General features: G+C 37.7%; 1 protein-coding gene across 4 annotated transcripts in view; it reads right to left on the bottom strand.

Annotated features, from left to right (window-relative positions):
• The window catches only part of ATP6V1H (ATPase H+ transporting V1 subunit H), a 113,251-nt gene extending 94,425 nt beyond the window's left edge, over window positions 1-18,826 (bottom strand). For 2 of the 4 annotated variants that reach the window (XM_016146042.2, XM_016146060.2), the window contains exons 1-6: window positions 18,602-18,826; window positions 17,283-17,430; window positions 8,313-8,415; window positions 7,262-7,351; window positions 4,224-4,337; window positions 1,879-1,983 (exon numbers count right to left, since the gene is read on the bottom strand). In XM_016146042.2, the coding sequence (XP_016001528.1) occupies window positions 1,879-1,983; window positions 4,224-4,337; window positions 7,262-7,351; window positions 8,313-8,415; window positions 17,283-17,395 (525 nt within the window). In that variant the 5' untranslated portion in view covers window positions 17,396-17,430; window positions 18,602-18,826. Of the gene's footprint in view, window positions 1-1,878; window positions 1,984-4,223; window positions 4,338-7,261; window positions 7,352-8,312; window positions 8,416-17,282; window positions 17,431-18,571 lie in introns of all 4 variants that reach the window. The other 2 variants (XM_016146035.2, XM_016146050.2) reach the window with 1 other exon arrangement.
• Window positions 18,827-20,275: the final 1,449 nt, after the last annotated feature.

The following is a 20,275-nucleotide window of genomic DNA, read 5'->3' as shown; positions in this document are numbered from 1 at the left end:
AGTTAATCATTCCAAAAATGACAAATAATCTGTAAGACACAATATAAGTATTATTCCTATGAGGAAAAGCCTAAGACATTTGAAATAACCCAAAACATTAGTGGCAAATTACGAGTACATTTTCTTTCCTACCAATGCTCATTTTATGAATCCAGCTACAATAGAGCCACTTTACCAATATACCATATAGCTAATGATAAAGCAGAATGACATTTATTCAAAGGAAGAACTCATTTCAAAATAGAAAGGGGGGGCAGTGTTGTTTATTTAAGCATTCTGCTCTCACATGATATGTATTTAGAAATTTAAAATCTCATCTTCACGAGATGAGATTTTCATGTTCTAAATTCATTTTTTGAAATTCCTCACAAACACTAAAATCTGCAAATGTGTGGCCCTTATAAAAAGTTTGAAAAATTGAGCTAAAGAGTGTTAAAATTTATGCTATTGACATAAAAAAAATGTTTAATTTTGTTCAGAACACTTCAAAATATCCCTACCCAAATATAAAAACCTATTGGGCTCCCCCCAAAGACAGACAATGATAAAAAATAAAATGTCATGGTGTCTCTTATGTTTCAAAATAAAATCTATTAAAAAATACAGTCACTGAAATCTAAATGACCACTTTCCAAAAACATATTTCAAATAGACATATATTTGTAATCTAACACTGAGAACACGATAACTACTAATATTACTGCTTCTCCTCATCTCATTCCTCCATGTCACCCAACCCCGCACCCAAATCTCATTCTCTTCTACCTTTTCTTCCCCAGAACACTCTACCCCTATACACCTTCATTTCACTCCTTTTCTGATGAACATTCCCACCAAGTTTCCCCTTATCACTTAGTACTCAGTCACTGAAAAACTACAAGAAAGAAACACTCCACTGAGCCATCGTAAGCATTCTGTCTTTCACCCTGTTCTAGGGAAGCATGAAGACAATGACAGAAAACTTGTTATTTTTCCAGCCATTAAATCAGAAAGCTATTTTCCTCTATGGGAAAATAGAGCTAGAGAGGCCTGAAAGCAGGAAGACAGCAAATAAGCAGGCTTCATGTTAGACCTTAGGCCTAAGTGTCGATCCCACAATACCATGAAGTCCTGAGAAGCCACTGTGTGAGACAGCTATCTCATAGCTGGATCAAGCAGCTCCAGGCTCACCCAGGGGCACCTAGAAGCCTGGTGCTGACTCTTGGCCAAGACTAGAACAAGCAGATTGACTAATCTATAAAGTACTGATGAACTGGTTGCAGCTTGAAACTCCCCTGCCTGGTGACATCCAAAGCTAGTTTGTTTAATGATATAACTAGTTAGACAGTTTGGCCTGGTTATATGACCAAAAAGAGCATGAAAGATCTCACCAGAAACTTTTGGAGAGCTCTCCCAAAACCAAGATTTCTCACACAAATCTTGGTGGTCCAGAGTCCCAAGGCAGATGAGGAGGGCACTGACCCTGGAAGTCTCTGGGCTGCAAAGCCTGCCTCTGCACTCCCTCCCCTGCAGGACACTTTCTTTTCCTTTCTCACAAGCCTTACATGACTATGTTCTTTAGAGCTGTGAGAACCCTTTCAGTTCTCCAACCTGTGTGATCTTGGCAGCCACCTGAATGGAAGGTACTCCCTGCCCACTGAAAAGCATGAATGGAGAATCCCAGGTAGCAGAAAGGACAAAGGTTTCATTTGAAGGCGGTCAAAGAAAGAAAAAGTGAAGCATACTACCAAACTTAAGAGTAGTTTGGCTTACTTATCAAGTTCAAAATGGCACTATTTTAATATAACATTTTTGTAATTTCACATAATTACCATAAATAGCTTAAGAGAATTACAATGTTACACTCCCTTCAAAGATACTAAAAGAAATGTCTTTTACCTGTGAACTCAGCTGAGTTTTTATCCAATTGAAATAGTAATTTAAGTCACTGCCTTCCATCAATTCTTTTCCCCAAGCAGCTAACTTGGCAATAATTCTTGCTGCCTAAAAAATAAGAGATACACTTGAATACTACATTGATTCTACAATCATATCACATACCTTAAAAATCAGGACTTGTAACCATTTTGCTGCATAATTATTTTTAACACTCAACTAAAAAATATATTTATATTTCCTTTTTAAAAATATATTTATATAGTAAAAATTTATTTTCAAATATTTCCATTACAATGAACCAAAATTAGTTGTTAAATTACGAATTTCACTACATTCCTTGTATTGTTTTGAGTTTCAAAAGTAAGATTGGGATTCATTATAAGACCAGCAAAAATCAAAAGAGCACAGAAACCTTCCTCAGCATCAGATGCCAGAGTTCTGAGAAACCTCTATAACAAACCCCAGCCAGTACCTTGCTCATTCCAAGCCCCTAGTGAGTCTTCACACCAAAAAATCTGTATCTTGGTAAAAAATACATCCTTGTATTAAACAGCCATCTCCCTTGATATATAGAAATATACCCTTTTCTCCTCAAAGACTTCTCAATTTTCTTCAAACTATAAAACTAATCGTGGTGTTTTAATTAAATAGGCAGTATAAGTGTATCTATGTAAAATCATCATGTCGTAACTTTAAATACCTTATAATTAATTTGTCAGTTACACCACAATAAATCTGAATATATATGTAAGTATATATCTATATATATAAAGACAAAAAAGTAGGCAATATAAAATACCTCTTCTCTACACACAAACCCAACTTAATATTTCTTCAGTACAATCTAAAAGTCAATGTTTCAAAGTTCCAATTACTGAGCAAAAATTAATCCCAGTAAAGAATGGATGGCTAGTTAACCCCAAAATAATTTCTGTGCTGGCAGACTGATATTTGTTCTTATACTTGGCTACAGCTGAGCAAGGTGATGAAGGTACACTTTCAAGGTCAGTATGTCGGGCATTCAAGCATCATGATATATCCAAAACTCTACACTATGGAGGGCTTACAGCCGCACCTTGAATCATTCACTATGTTGTGACAAATGGACATTTTCATGTGCCTAGCTAAGTGATTTTACAGATACATTATTTACTTTAAACAGACCTAACTTTCACAAACTAGATAATTTGAAAAGATTCCTGTAAAAAAACCAGGGATTGAAAATATTATCAGCAACATAAGCACTGATCAAAATGTAAAAGACAAAGAAAGAAGAGACTTGACATTTCTACTCAGAGTGTAAGCTCTTCATCAGCACATTAGGAAAGCCAATGACTATCTGACTCTCAAAATTGTAAAGATTAGCCAAAAGCAACTGAAATCATAAAGAAATTAAAACATGGATTTGATGGATTTGGCTACACAATTAATAATGATGAACCTTACCCTAAATTTATATTTGGTCTGTACTATATTTGTCAATTTTATTACAAAACCGCCAAAATTAGGAAGACATTTAAACCAGGTATCCAGACAGTAAAAATAAGTCTCTATAATACGAAAGAAAATATATTATTGGGTTTTTTAAAAGTATTTTTTAAAATAGAATTTATTTCATGAATCCTTTTTATTTCTTTTATAAATGTTTTATGATATATAAAATATATGAATACAGTAGTAAATAAGTGAATATAGATATGTAAGGAGAGAGAGAGAGAGAGAACGAGCATATATGCTCAAAATTGTTTCAGTGACAGCAGTAGTTCTTGATTTGAAAAATGTAAAGACATGTACTAAAATGAGCGGCCTCAGGAGCTTCCCCTTCCCATGCCCCGGAGCTCACTCCACATGGGAGGAAGCAATGCTTAGTCAAAGATTTAGTCTCTCAACCTTCCTCTCATACCTTCTCCACATACTCCTTCAAAGATTCTTCATTATTAAGGCTTCCAAAGATAGCCTTTCATGGAAAATTTAAAACAGGAGTGTACTTAAGATATTAAAAAGCAATTAATTACTTAAAAATTAAACACAGTAGTTACTTCAAAGCAAAATTTAATTTCTACAGTAAATTTAGTTAAACCTATCATAGCTATCCAGAGCTATTTGCACATGTATTCACAAGGCTTTTATGCTAATAAAATCATTCTACTTTACAAAACTTCAAATGTATCAGAGCAACCCTATCCCCTTTGTCTTTCTCATATTTCCACATCAATAAGGAAACACTACTTTGAAAAGTTAGCATCACAGCTGTTACCTCTCTGGGAACTGCGAGGTTACCAAGTCATAAATGGCCCAGATGTGTTTCTTCCCTAAATCAGAAATTGGATCAATTCAAAATTTACCATATGAACAGTAAAGAGATCCTGGCGATTCAACATTGGCAGAAAGTAAGACCACGCAGTGTTCTTGCTACGTTTAGCATAGTCAAAGAAAATGCTAACACGCTGGTGATTTTCCTAAAAAAGAAAAGAAATATCACTAATCAGAATGTATTTTCCTAAAGATATAACAATTGTGCACTTCTTCTCAACCCTTTCATTTATATCCCATCAATCTGTGTTTTTTATTATTCCTGTGTGTATGAGATTTGTCTCCCTATTGCAATTATTATTATGGGGTAGGGGATAGTGCCAGGAGCAGGAATATTTTAAAAATAAAATCACCTTTAATTATTATGATGAGTTTAATTCAAGTGAGCAAAGATAACAGATCCTAGCCCTGCAAGGTGTAGCACTCTTAAGTTACATGTCTCCTCAGCCTGCACCTCTGACCTGCCTTTCCCAATGTTGTTCCAACACCTCTACCCTGTTTCCACACAAACGAAATCGGAACGGGGAAGAGAAATCACAAATTAGCTCTGGACAGAAAGATCAGCAGGAAGCATCTCAAGCTACTCACAAGCAGGCAAGGGAAACAGGGAATTAGAGAAATCTCAAATGCTCAAGGTTACCACTAGCATTTTATGATAGAAAAATCAGGGCAGAGAGAGCCGAAAACAGCGTATCATACTAGTACGTAGATTTAGGATCTGAGGAACAATTCTTAGTTCAAATCATGCAAACGCTACTTCTCACCTAAATTTTCTCTGCATATTACTGGCTGAAATTCACTTTCTGGTTCCCTAAGTGAATATATTAGGTAAAAGTGCAAGTAATCACATAAATAATTTTAATTTTCAGATCAACATTTAATTCTTTGTAAATACACTGGTTTTAATTTTGGTCTGTGCTAACAGTTACCTATTTGAGGAATAAACTACCATCTCCTTAAGTAATAAACATAGTTTAAAATAACAATGGAAATGGTTATGATAATGACTTTAGCAAAGGATTCAAAACTCAGGTAGTTATCTTTAACTCTACTGGTGGATCATTTCCAAAGTTAAAATGTTAACTCTCATTGTGCATGCATGTAAATGAACAAAGTATCCTACAAACATAAAGAGCAGAACCTATTTTATACATTTAGATAAGTTTAAAACCCATCTTCCTCAATTAGTCCTTTATAGTTTCAAATCCTGCTTAAAATATGCGACCAGCTATCATTGTCCCAGACACCCCTGATGCAGACCTTTAAGAGAATATGAGTAAAGCCACATTTGAATAAAGATATTTTTGTATTAAAAAAAAAAAGAGGGGAATATAAGAAAATACACCTGTACCTGCCTATTTTTGCAAAAAGAAAATAAGAAAAACAAGAAGAATAAACCAAAATTCTAGGATATTGGTTACCTATAACAGGTAGGTGGGAATAGGGTGGCAAGGAATGGGTAGGGTTGGGGATATCTTTCAGAGTATACTTTTCTCTATAGTTTTGACTTCGAGAAGCATGCTACTATTGTACATAATCAAAAATAATAAAATAAAATCAACAAGGATGAGAAAAAGACTAACATAGAAACAAACAAATGAATCCAACTGTATTTCAAGGAAAACAACATAACCACTCTGAACAAAACTTGAATATAATACTCTGACTACATACCCTCAGTTTAAAGATAAAGTACTGTAAACAAACACTGAACTCTGAGTAAATGGCTTGTTTTTCATAGTTGTATGAATCAAAGAACTGCTTTCTTTGTATTATAGGGTAGAAAAAACAAATTAATAGATGAAGAATAAGAGGACCTCACAATCTCACTACGTCAGAAAAGATTACAAATGTGGAAAAGGGTAGCTAGAATGAACTCTGTAGTGTTGAACTAAAATGAAATTGGAGAAAGTATGAACTTGCGGTTTTTAATTTATAGATTTGTGGCTATGTATAAAAACTGAGGATATTTGTGTGTGTTCTATATATGCAGGTGTATAATATTAAAAAAAAAAAAAAAGACATAAGGTCACATGCCTACTCACAGCCTCCTCATTCTAGGTATAGTCCTATACAATAACCAGAATAGCCAGGGAAAACCACAACATTCTCCATTTTTCTTAACTTTGCTTTTTAAAAGAAAAAAGTGCTCAGAGGACCAAGGTCATTTGAGACAGGCATGCATCAGCCCTGTATATCATCAGCCAGACTAGATACTGATCCTCACTTAATTATAAAATCACTATATTCCTGTAAATGGCATGAAGGCCCTTAGGCAAACAGCACCCTTCTTTCTAACCTTTGTATCCTCAATCATAGTTAGCACAGTGCTTTGTGCATGGTGGGTCATCAATAAATGTTTTTCCTTGTAAACTAACAGAACCACCACTAAGGAGCCAGACTGAAACTCTTTCTTCAAGTCTCCTAACCCATGTAGACAGGCATCGGATATAGCAGACAGACAGCCTGTTTCAAAAAGAATTACTCTATACACTGACAATTTAAACCTAGATTATATTCTGGTGTAAAATACAAAATTGTGTTCAGAGACAGTAAGGCAATAAATAGAGATGTTATACAACTAGAAAAGTCTCAGATGATTAGCAAAACATTCTCCAAATGAACAATGCTTTTGAGGGCAAGCACCTTGCCTACATTCAGCAGTGAAGCCCCAGTGCTTGGCACTGGCCTGAAACACAGGAGAATTGAAATCTGTGGAATAACTGAAAGAGAAGGAGCCATATCATCTGGGACTACACAGAGCGTCCAGAAAGCCTCAAGTGATTCACTGAACATTGCTGGCATTCAACAAAAATCTCAGATATTGTGGGGGAAAAAATACCTATGGAAAACAACCAAAACAGCCATATAGAAAAACAACAAAATAATCTGTATGTAGGCATTCTCATCTTTATCATGATTAGCAAATCACAACTCACATAATGAAGAAAAATATATTATTACACTCTAGAAAAGAACCAATGCTATAAATGAATCCTTACAAAAATGTTACTGTGTAGTACATAAAAAGATGACGTCGCCAACTGCATTAAGTAAAGACTATACCTACCTGCAACATATCATCGACCATAGTTAGTATGTACTGAACCGTCTGTTCTTTGGAGATATGAGTCATCAGATTTATAAATGTTTTGGCACACTAGAATAAAAAAACGAAATCAATGTCATTGTTTTCAACTGAGAACACAACATATTAATGGAATTTCAATAAAATGTTATTTTGCTTGCCTAAATTAGGATACACTTGCTATTAACAGGTTTCGACTATATAAAATGTATACCTTTTACAAATAGTGCGATTAAGTATGGGAGGACTATTCTATGACTTGCACTGATTTTTTTATAATTTCTAGTGAAAAATTTCAAAATGTTCACTATTTTTAAAAATACAGACCTAGCCACTATCAACTCTTAATTATCTACAACGTAAAAATTAAGTTATGTAAACAATCAAATATTATCATTGGTGTTAAATTTTTTTAGGGGGATGGGAGGGAGGGATTTACTGAGAAGCAGAACACCAGACCAACAGGAGTACTGGGGACTGGAATCAGAAGACTTTGACCTGTCTTCATTCTACTACTTATCATCAATGTAACAATCTCTCTGGACTTCAACAAAAACTGGCACCGACAATATGTTTCTTCATAAATTTCCCAAGTTTGCTGTGAGAATCAGACGGGGCTGCATATGCGCTCTTTCAGCCAATCAGAGCCCCATATCAGAAAATCTAAAGGATGGTGGAACTGCATGTTATTCTAGTAAGAATACAAAGAAAAAAAAAATTCTAAAAAGCAAGTCAAGCAATTTTAAAAAAAAAAGACATGTACTTTGAAAAAGTAATTTCCCTTCTGGGAATGTATTCTAAGAAGATTTTTGGAAATGCAGAAAAAAAAAGAAGAATAAACATGCTGAATATAACATTTTTTTCCAAAATTAACAAGGAAATCTGGGAATCACTCAAATGTCTTCCAATAAAAAAGAATTTGTAGTTAAATTATGACGCATATCTATAATGGAATATCACACGGTCATTAAAAAACATTTCTAGAATTTTTAAAGACACAGAAAAGTGTTCATGATATGTTTATATCTACTACCTGACTGCCTTCAGTTTGAAGCATCTCTTGCTTCTCCTCAGGAGTTCTTTTCATTTCAAACCTTTGAATAAATTCACAGTCTTCAGCAGAAATCATCTGCCCCCTAGAAAGTAAGAATAAGTTGTTTGTATTCAGTAAGAGTGAAGAGCCACTGTGAGGAAGTGAAATAGGAATTTCAGTCTTTCTCCTCTCTCCTCAGTAATAAACCATGAGGGTTGATGTGCAGGCTCTAACATCAAACAGACCTGAGTTCAAAGCTTAGCCCTACCACTTACTGATCATGTGACCTCTCCAGACCTGAGTTAATTAATCTGCAAAACTGCAACAACACTGCATTGCCTTTAAGGGGTTCGACTGAGGATTAAATTATACAATTTGCATAAGGCAGTTAGCATAGTGCCGGCCCACAGTAAACACTCGATAACATGTCACCTCTTAACACTCTCCAAAGCCTCACCTTTATTCCCACCCAAACCAATCAAGTTACTTGGCCTTCTAACTTATCAAAGCCACTTTATCTGAACTTCCATCATCATTTTTCTCCAGCACATTCTTTTCCTCCAGACTCAGAAAAAATGTCATCCTCCTCCTCTCTGAAAAAATAACCTCTTCATCCTGATCCCCAATCCTCCCAGCAGTCACCCCACTCTACACTGTTTTCCTACTTCAAGGGGTCCTTTCAATGGTTCTTTGCTCTTCAAGATTCCTCCACATGGCTTAATCTCTGTAATCTCATTTTTCTTTCCCAAACTCTTACCTTCAGTGAGATTAAAATCAACATGCTTGTCTTTTCTCTTTCCCAAACCATCTCCAACTATCTCTTATCATTTTCACAAATTCAGCATCATCACACCTGAACCTGTCTCCTTCCATTCCAGGCTGGTTTGACCTCCCAACTGCTACACTCTACCAAGTATTCAAATGCATCACAGAGAACTCCCTGTCTAACCTTTCCTTATGAAAAGACATGTCTGCAGAACAGCCTTACTAGTCTCTGTGAGACTGGGCACTTCAGGATATATGTCAATTCTTTCAGACCATCAGTATGGTAATAAAAGGATAGAATTTGAGACAATCTGAGGAAGAGTTCCAACTCCAATTGTGAAACTTTGACATGTCACTATCCCTTTGACCACTATTTTCCACACCAGTAAAAAGGCAATTACAATACTACCTGCCCTACTCCATTGAGTGATTATCAGAAAACACAAGAAAAAGCACTTGGTGGGTATAAACACATTGAAAAAAAGAAAAATTTTGTGTAATATGCTTCATCATTCAAATAGCATCAATATATTTTTTTAACTAAGCAGTTTAAAAAGCTGCCCTTCAGATCCCCAGCCCCTAGAGTCAGTTGATGGACTAGTGTTCCACAAAACCTGACCAGGGAAACATCAAATTTGAAACAGGTTTCCCAAGATGCATAATTATAGAAGCGTGGTCCTTTTTCAGAGTTGTCGTGGTCTGGGTTCTCAGTGGCAGCTGACCTCGAGATGAAGATTGTGTACGGATGATCCATGAGGAAGTGCTCCCAAGATAGACCACGGATGGAGTTGGGAACACAGGTCATGGAAGCGAAGAGCCCAGGTGGGGTTGAAGCAAAATCCTGAAGAGGACACGTTTCCCGAAGTACACAGGAGAGTGTGGGAAGGTGAGGTGATCAAAGCTATCCCCTTCCCAAGACAAGGGAGCTGAACTCTCATACTTCCTGCCACCCCTACCCACAATACCGTGCTTCTCCAAAGATCTTGACTTTTATATATTTAAAATCCCAGTCTTTTACTTTATCCCTTCTTGGTTCTGTTTACATTGTTACTATTTTGTAAACTTTTAATTTGCCTCTGGACTTTGTAATCCATTGTGCTGTCTTTCTTCCATCAATTTTGCAGTTTTAAGCACTGTAACTTTATTTTCATATAGGCTCCTTTATTTAACACAGCTTTTTAAAAAACTATTCTCATGCATTGAGTTTCCAACAAGCCCTTCCTTACCAACCCAAAGGAGACCGTTCAGTCCGTGTATTTCTAGATCTCCAAGGCAAATGCCAGCGTGCCCACTTCCTGACACTCTCTTCCTTAGGTTCTTGGCTCTCTTCATCCTCCTCAGGTCACTCCTCTTCAGTCCTCTTCACAGACTGCTCATCTCCTACCCTGTGGTCTGGCTCTATGGGAGGCTCTCTTCATTTTGCATCCCATGGATTCTCCCCGAGTGCTCCCCTCTACACTCTGAGCTGGCTCACAGTCTGTCCCCTGGGTCAACCTCCAGCAACCCCCACTCACATGTGTGTATTGAACCTGTCCTCCCACAGATCACAGAGGCACTCCAGACCCTACAAGAGCAGAACTTAGATCATTAACATATATCCTCACACATGCTCCATCCCCAGCTTGCAAAATGGGAACAAGGCAGCAAAAAAAAGACACTTTGCCCTGTTGCCAATGTGACTAAATATGTCACACACCAGGAAGGACAAAATGCACTCTGCACCCTAGAGCAGACCAAGAAAAAAGGTCATCCTGTCTAGTTTTGGCCCCAAAATGAATGAAATCTTTTTTCATAAACTGGAACTCCCTCGCTAAAACAATTTTACCTCCAAATTTTGCTGTGCTAATGAGTAAAAAAACCATGTCGTAACCGTTGTAAATAGGCTATTCATGTGGAAAAAAATGAGTTTTTCTACCACTGAGAAAGTGTATGATAAAGATTACACTTGGTAATCTTGGAATTTTGCAGCTTTGTTTTCCATTTAAATAATTAAATGTTTTACAAACAGGGACTCATTGACATGGACAATGGACTAGTGGTTACCAGAAAGGAGGAGGAGGGGGAGGGAGAAAAAATAAATAAAATGTTAAATAAATAAATAAATGTAAATAAATTTTAAAAAAATTAATTACTGTTTTATTTGGCAACCCATTCCTTCTGAAGTCTGACTTCTTTACATTTGCTGTAAGAATCCTCTTTTATTTTTCTTGTTTAAATTCTTTTCTGCCTGAGTCTTCCTTCGAGGGTTCTGTAATCTAGCAGGTTAGGGACTCTGGTCTCTTCTCTAACAACCCATACCCAGTCGGGCATCAATGCTCACAATTCTCGTACCTAATATCACTGTCCTCTCGACTTCCCCGCCTCCGGAGTATGGCAACAGTCCAACGCGTCCCCTGCTTCCAGTCCAGCCTCCTTCCACATCTCTCTTACATACTACCCGGCAGCTTTCTCAAGTGCACATCTGATCAGATTACTCCTTTCGTACCAAACTGTGAATTTGAATGGCAGTTCTACCTAGCACTTAGGCAGAAGAATTCAATAAAAATCTTTTTAATCAACTGAATAAGCAAAACCTATAGAAGCATGTACATGTTACTTATCCTATCTGAACAGCTATCTACTCATCTTTAAAATGAGACTAGAAAAACTTGTCATAGTATCACTATGAAAATAATGTGAAACAGTATGTTATGTACCAGGTATGTTACTTCCTTTTCCCAACATTCACCACCACTTCCCAAAGAATACTCTGCTCATTTGTCATTTTATCAGCCAATATTAATTGGCAGCTTACTATGTGCCAGGTGCCTTTAAGTACGGGCAACATACAATTATTTAGACATTTATCTTTCAGCTCACATTCCAGTGGGGGCAAATGCTCAAACACAAAAATAAATACTTTTTAAAAATACACACACACACACGCACACACTCACATGTGCGCATCTCACACCACATACCACACACCATCATAATGCCAGCATTGTAAATGCTATGGGGAAAAAAAAAAAAAAAAACTGAGGAGCTAGAAAGTAACAAGAAAGAAAAGATAGTTTAGTTGGATTTCAGAGAGGGCCTTTCTGAGGTCACCTACACAGATACCTGAATGGCATTAATGAGCCAAGTGATCTGGGGGAAGAACTTCCAGAGAGAAAGAAAAGAAGTATAAGCCCAAAGACCCTGGGGCAGCAATAAGCTTGCTCCGTGAAAAAGAGCAAGAACAGCAGAGTGGCTAGAGGGCTGTGAGCAGTAAGTACAGCATGATCTGATTCATGTTATCTGAAATGACTCTCATTTGCTGCTTTGGAAGAAGTGTTAACACAGCTATCGGGCAAGAGGCTCTAACAAGAGGGCATGTGAGAGATGATAACAGCCTGCGCTAGGGTAGTAGCAGTGGAACTAGAGGAATATGGTCAGATCCAGGACGTTTTGGATATACAGCTAAAAGAATTTGTTAATGGGCTGCGTGTATATGGACCATGAGGAAAAGGGAAGAGCCAAGATGGCTCCTAGGTTTTTGGCCCACAAAACTGGTGAATGAAGGTGCCACAAATTGGCCTGCAGCTGCCTGCAAGGAGCCACAAACTATGTGAAGCCCCCAAAGCACTGGTGTTCTTCCAAGTCTCATTCTCCACAAGAAGTTTTCTTCAGGAGTTTCCCCTAGCTCCTCTGCTGAGACACTCCTACAAGTACCTTTATGTGCTCTGGGAAGAGCCCCCAAAGCTCCCAGGTAATTATTTGTGCCTTCTTTTTGTTATCTGAGAAAACTGTACATACATCTCCATTTAACTCTTACTGGAACGTATTTAATTTTTTAGTTAAAGATTTGTTTTCTCATTCAACTTTAAACTCAAGGGGAAGGATGGTATTTTATGATTCTTGGTGAATTATTAAGAAAAAGTTTAATCAAATATAAAAATATATTTAAAACACTGTATTTTCATAATAACATGTTCATTTGTGAGGGATAAAGTGTGATTAGCCTTTGACGCTGGAGTACTCGTCCACGTGTTTTATCTTATCAGAATATAATGTGATATAAGATTCACTGATAATTGATGTGTATAGTCCAGCCCCTAACAATCTGAAACGCTTCTAGAAGAGGCACATTCCGCACCCACTAGTGTCCCCACACTGATCAGCTCAGCAGCAGGTATACCTGGTGAGCATTAAAGCATAGACAAACTGAGGAGTTTTATGAAAGAAATTCACAAGACAGACAACAGAATAAAGGACAGAAATAGGAGGAAAGGAGAATATGACATATAGTACAGAGGCCTTAGAACACGAGAAACAGAAGGGAAAGCAATTAAAAGTCTTCATGCAGGGGTGGTTCCATAGTGTAGCAGTTAGCACGTTTGCTTTATACACAGAAGGTCCTGGGTTCACGCCCCAGGTGGAGCCATGGACTATACTCCCAGTGCACCAGGCCCCGGTGTGCCAGGCCCCAGGTGCATGACGTGACTGTGTGGGAGGAGACACCCTGCCTTCAGAGATCCAGTTCTTAAGGGGAGACGGCAACGTCTGTAGGTCAGGGGTGGAGGTGAGGTGGGGGTGGGGGTAGGGGTGGGGGGGAATTAAAGAGGGGGTAAAAAAAGCAAAAAATCTCCATGCACCTAAAAATGTTCCAAATCCCAATGTTAGGCAACTTTTGCCAGTCGGCCAGTGCTTTGCAATCAATAATAATATTATTCTATTTAGGTTATAAACAGAATCATGCTTTATAAACATAAACTCCTTTTGTTCTAGTCTAAATGCACTCTGGACTAAAATTAGAAAACATAGCTCAAAATCCTAATTTCATAGGGGATTTAAACAATTACACAGATAGAGATGAACAAAGAAAACACCAGAAAGTCCCACCTGCTGCCCTGGAGTCAGTGGGCCCACGATAACCCATTCCCTTCAGAAAAATCATACTAAATTCTTTTTCACTCTCACACATCAAATCCATATTAAGGCTTTCTCAAATCTATTCAAATACATACATTCCAGCAACCCAAATACTGCCACAGCCTCTCCCTAGCTCTAGGTTTATTACCCACAAATCTACCCTCTACATTGTCAGTAGAACAATCCAACCAAAAGATAAATTTGATCATCTACCTCCAATTTGACAAGCTACAGTTGTTTCTAATACTGACAACAGTGATTTTAAAATCTTGGTTCCTTGGTTCCAGTAATAAACCCCTACATACATGGTCAATTGATCTTCAACAACAATGCCAAGAACACACAATGCGGAAAAGATAGTCTCTTGAATAAATAGGTTTGGGAAAACTGTACAGCCATATGCAAAAGAATGAAATTGGATCCTTATCTTACATCATACATAAAAATCGACTCAAAAAGGATTAATGAAAAATATAAGACCTGACCCTGCAAAACTCCTAGAAGAAAATATAGGGAGAAAGTTTCTTGACATTGGCCTAGGCAATGATTTCCTAGATATGAGAACAAAAGAACAAAAATGAAAGTGAAAATCAACCAGTGGGACTACATCAAACTAAAAAGCTCCTGCACAGCAAAAGGAACAATAAGCAAAATGAAAAGGCAGCCTATGGAGTGGGAGAAAATATGTGCAAAAGATATCTCTGATAAGGAGTTAATATCCACAATATATAAAGAACTCATACAACTCAACAACGAATATAAACAAGCTGATTAAAAAATGGGCAGAGGATCTAAAAATATATGTTCTAAAGAAACAAATGGTCAATAGGTACATGAAAATATGCTCAACATCACTTATCATCAAGATAATGCAAATCAAAACCACGATGAGCTATCACCTCGCACATATTAGGTTGCTTATCAAAAAAAAAAAAAAAAAGATACCAAGTATTTTTGAAGTTGTGGAGAAAAGGGAATACTTGTGTACTGATGATGGGAATAGATGGGAATATAAATTGGTACAGTCACTATGGAAAACAGTACAGAGGTTCCTCAAAAAATTAAAAATAGAAATACCTTATGATACAGCAATCCCACTTCTGGGTATAAATCCAAAGGAACTGAAATCAGGACCTCAAAGAGATATCTGCATTCCATGCTCATAGCAGCTTTATTCACAATAGCCATGATATGGAAACAACCTAAGTATGGATGGGTGGATGAATATAAAGAAATGTGGTATTTACATACAATGGAATATTATTCAGTCTTAAAAAAAGAGAGAGAAATCCTGTCATTTGCGACAACATAGGTAAAATTGAAGGACGTTATATGTTAAGTGAAATAAGTCAGACACAGAAGAACAAACACTACATGATCTTACTTATAAGAGGAATCTAAAATAGTCAAACTCATAAAAGCAGAGTAGAATGGTGGTTGCCAGGGGCTGGAGGGAGGGAGAAATAGGGAAGTATTAGTCAAAGGATATAAAGTTTCACTTATACAAGGTAGGTCCTACTGTATTTGTATGTCGCAGTGCCTATAGTTAACAATATCACATTGCACACTTAAATTTTGCTAATGGGATAGATCTTATGTTGTGTTCTTATCACAAAATAAAGTAAAATAAAATAAAGAGGGTGGGAGGAAATCTTTTGAGATTATGGATAGATTTAAGGCATTGAGTGTGGTGATGGTTTCATGAGTGTATACTTATCTCCCAATTCATCAAGTTGTATACCTTAATTATGTAAAGGTTTATGTCAATAAAGTGTTTTTATTAAAAAAATGCTTCTTAGAACCCTAATGAGGATGATGAATGGTCTCAAACAAAAGCTCTGAGATGTACACCCCCACCTCCATTCAACTGTCATTTCCATCTGTTTTATATGCTGAGATTCCTTATTAGACTTCACCCATGGGTTTCACAGCTTAAGAATCAGTTTGAATTATTGAATTGTACACTTGAAACCTATTTGATTTTATTAACCAATCTCACCTAATAATTTTATTCAGAAAAAAGACATAATCAGTTTAAAAAGCAATGACTGACCAGATCAAGTTCAAACCCCTTCCGATGGCACACTGGGCCTTATGATTGGCTCCTAGTTGCCTCTCCAGCCTCAGCTCTTCCCCTGGCCTGCCTCCAAAACACCTACTAGTCCCCACCTAGTATGCTGTTTTTTAATTCCCTGCCTTTGAACATCCCCTTCAGGAAAACTTCCTGGGAGTAGGAAGAACTACCCCTTTTCTGTGCACTCATCATTCTCTGCATGCTTTTCTATTATCAGGAAACATACTGAATTAAAATAATTTGTTTATAAAGCAGACTTCCCTACTAGATTACGAGTTTATCTTTTCGTGGCCCCAAAGCCTGGGAAAAGCTTCAGACTTGGCAGTCAATAAACATTTGAAGAGTGATGAAATTAACAGAAACAATGGATCATTTTTATATACTGCAAAGCCTTCATACAACAAAGAAAACTTCTAAACATGAAACTAAACATTCCTCCATGTGTTTTCAAAATGTATGTGCAAATCTGAATTGAATTTCCTTAATAATGCACTGCTATGAATATACCAAAATAAACAACTATGAAGCAAAGTCCATATGATAAAATACGGTCAAGAATAAATGAACACTTATGTTACAGATAAATACATACCCGCATGCTAAATCTTAATATACACAAGGGGGAAAAAACTGAAATTTATTGAGTGTATTAAATGTATTAATGCTTATATTCAACTGTGCTAATACTTTAAATACATTATCTCAACGAAAACCCTGTGGATACGTATCTCCAATTTATTTACTTTAATAAATCTCAGAGAAGTTAAGGGATTTGCCTAAGATCACTAAACTAGTAGACAGAACCAGAATGCGAGCCCAGGTCTTGATCTCAGATTTCTACACCTTTTACTAGTTGTATGAGCCAGTGTGCAACATCATCTGTCCCCACACTGATCACCAAGGCACACTGAGCCTGTGGCAGGCTCTGCACATTATTCTCTTCCTCCCTTCACAGTCATTAACACTCCTCTGATGTTTCCCACTCACTCAAAAGGCACTACTTTCCAGACAGCGAAAGTCAAAAGTGCTAAGACCAGCTCTGCCTCTTCACTGGAGCCTCAAGCTGTTTCCACCACACTATACTATCTCCCTACAACAGTTAATTATTCTAAGAAGGAAGAATTTTCTTCCACATTTTTTAGTATTTTTCCAGTATTTCTCTCATAGACGCATGACCATGAAAAAGCGTGATGCAAAAGCATATGATTACCCATGATTCACAGCCAATCGGTACTTACTGAAGATAGGACTGCCAGTTCACTTTGTTCGCCCGAACTTCTGCAGCCTTGGCGGCAATAATGTTGGTTGGTACAGCAGCATCCACGGCACCCCGGATATCCATTTTAGTCATTTAAATTTTATAATCTTGAATGTTTTCCAACAGATCTTCAGTTTTGATGCAAGGTAAAACCAGAATACTAGGTGTTATTTTTTTACTACTACTGTCATTAATAATATCATTATCACTTTAATCTCCCCAGGCATTCAACTCAAATATTAAATATCCTAAATATTAAATATTAATATCATTATATTTCAAATCTTGCCCAATTAGGTACTGCTCGATAAAAGTGTTCTCTATAGGTCTTTACTCTTCCGAGAAAGGTTTTTTAATTACTGGCACAATATTTCAGTAAGATTTTTTAAAGTAACCATTTACTTATTTTACTTACTTTTACTAAGCATCATTTTGAAGTGACATGTGAAAAACCTGTATGTCCTTTCTAAAAGTATTCAGTCAAATTAAAATAGCCAAATTGAGAATGTAATTTCTTAGAAGACAGAGATTTCCTTTTCAACCAAAGTTCATAGTATTTTCTAAATCAATTTTAGGAGAAATTTTTGGAAAAAATACCAACTACAATTTAAGTACAGCCAATGAGTGTCTAACTTGATGACAAGAACCTAGCAAAAGAGATTTAAGTAATTCTCACTCCTAAACTAACAGATAAACGTTTAAGCCTGATTTTAACATGACACAAAATATAGAGGTTCCTTTCCATAAAATATAAATTCATGGTTACGGCCATAAAGAAACGAAAATTCTATTCCAAGACCCCAATGACCTTAATCAGTTTGAAACTTAATCTCTGCATCGGAGAATTGCTGCCTAAACAAGAGCAAGGTGGACTGACTGGCAGGGCCCAAGCAGAAACTGGTTCCGTCCAGGCCAAGCTGGAACCCTGGAACCAAGCCGGCTCAGCCCCAGCGCCCCTCTTGGGGTAGCTGAAGGTGCCTCAGTGCTGTCATCTAGGTCCCTGAACAACTCGAACCTCCAGGAGGCCGGGGCCAAGGCCCAACCGTAGGGAAGTATTTTATCTGTCCTCCGCCCGCTGCCCCTCACGTTCCTTGACCCAACGGGGAAGGTTCCGCAGTTTCGTAAATCTAGTTGAGGCCTGAAAAAGAAATCTGGGAACCCAGAACAAGAAGACAGGAGGGGTCTGGGCTGCAAAGAAACCGGCCCTCACCGCAGGGTTCAATTCACTTGGGCAGTGCCCGAAACGGAACGACATGAATGTGGCCTTACTTCGCGAATCCTGAGGACCCTACAACGCACCCAAAGGCGGCTGGGAGGAGGAGGCAGTTCGGGACGTCAGGGCCACCGCCAGGCCGAGGCGCGGAGTCACAATCGCTCCTGTCTGGAGGCCTAAGCGGCGGCGGGAGACTCGGACGCCGTAACGTGGTGAGGGTCCAGCACCAAGGACACGTCGAGAGTTGCTCAGGTAGAAAGCAGCCGAGCGACCGCAGTAGAATGACAGAAGAGCGGGTCAGGTGACCAGAGACATGTGACCGCCCGGAAGGCGGAAGCCGGGAGGACTCAAAATAGCCAGAGGAGGGGCGTTGCGCTTTGGAGGGAGTTGTTTGGATCCCAGAGTTAGAGTCCGCACGACCCGCAACAAAGGAGCCTCTGAGGAGCGCTGAGCTCCAGCCCCGGCTGGCGGGTGGGGAGGGAGGGACAGGTGGGGACCCCGAAACCCAGCGAGCCGCCCCGGGCCCGAGGTCGCCCGCCAGAGGCAGAGGACCAGGCCGAAACTCATTTATCTTAAATTTGAAAAGTTAGTTTAATTTAATGTTTTAAATAGATTGCTTCTCTCTTGCTTTTAACAGAGAGAAAGATAAACACTAATTTGACATAAGTAGTTGAGTAAAAATACAAAGGGACCTTACATGATATCCGTTATAGTTCTAAAGTAACACTTTTGAAAGAACTCTAATGCAAAATGTTTGACTTTTTAAATCTGAGTAATGGATACATAGAAATCCCTTATATTGTTCTATTTACTAAAATTTTTAAAATGAAATGAATGCTATGGGTAGATTTTATATGTGAATCTCTAGCCTAAGTTGATAATGAACTTGCTTACCAAATAATCGTTGGAATTAGAGTGAAAGTGGAAATAGAATCAAAAAAAGATTGCAGATACTAACCTCAATGATAGTTTAGTAAAATAACTCATTGGTAACAAAGCTATGGGTCACAAAACTATTCCCTTAACTATCGTATTTTAAACTTAATAGATGTTTCAGAGGCTCTGGAAGTGGGGAAGTTACTTCCTCAGGGGTCTTGAAACTGTGTGGAACTTTTGGGATTATTGCGATGACTAGGGATAGAGAGTTCCTGGCATTTGGTGCCCAGAGAATAGAAATAATAAACGTTGGTAAGGACACCACCACAGTACCACACACAGGCATTTTCCAGCTGAAAATGTCAGTCAGTAGTGCTCCTGTAGAGAAAGTGGATAGATGACTGTCTCTACCTGATTAACTTGTCATTCCAAATATAAAGGCAGATTTCAGGCTGTGGTGTGAACATGGCCTTACTATTACAGAATGACATCTTTATGAAAGCATCTGAACAAAGCTGGGGACTGCCCCAAAAATAGCATAAATATCTACCCAACAGCAAGCACACTCCATAACCAGGTAATCAGACTCCCAGGAATCTCTGCTGCTATTAGTATGAATGTGCAAAGATAAATGTACAAAGGTTTTTAGTGCGATATTTTTTGTAGAGAAAATAATAATAATAATAATAATAATAATAATAATAATAATAATAGAACATGTATTTCTCAGTTTAGGCTGTCATAACAAAACACCATAGACCAGGGGATAAAAACAGGAATTTATTTCTCATACCTCTGGAGACTGAAAATCCAAGATATCACAGTGCTGGCCATTTCAGTTCATAGTGAAGGCTCTCTTTCTGACTTGCAGATGGTCACCCTCT

Source organism: Rousettus aegyptiacus, unplaced genomic scaffold (genome assembly GCF_014176215.1).
Source record: "Rousettus aegyptiacus isolate mRouAeg1 unplaced genomic scaffold, mRouAeg1.p scaffold_m13_p_15, whole genome shotgun sequence".
In the NCBI taxonomy this organism is placed as follows: domain Eukaryota; kingdom Metazoa; phylum Chordata; class Mammalia; order Chiroptera; family Pteropodidae; genus Rousettus; species Rousettus aegyptiacus.
Note: the sequence above shows the minus strand (reverse complement) of the source record. Positions and strands in the feature narration are given on the sequence as shown.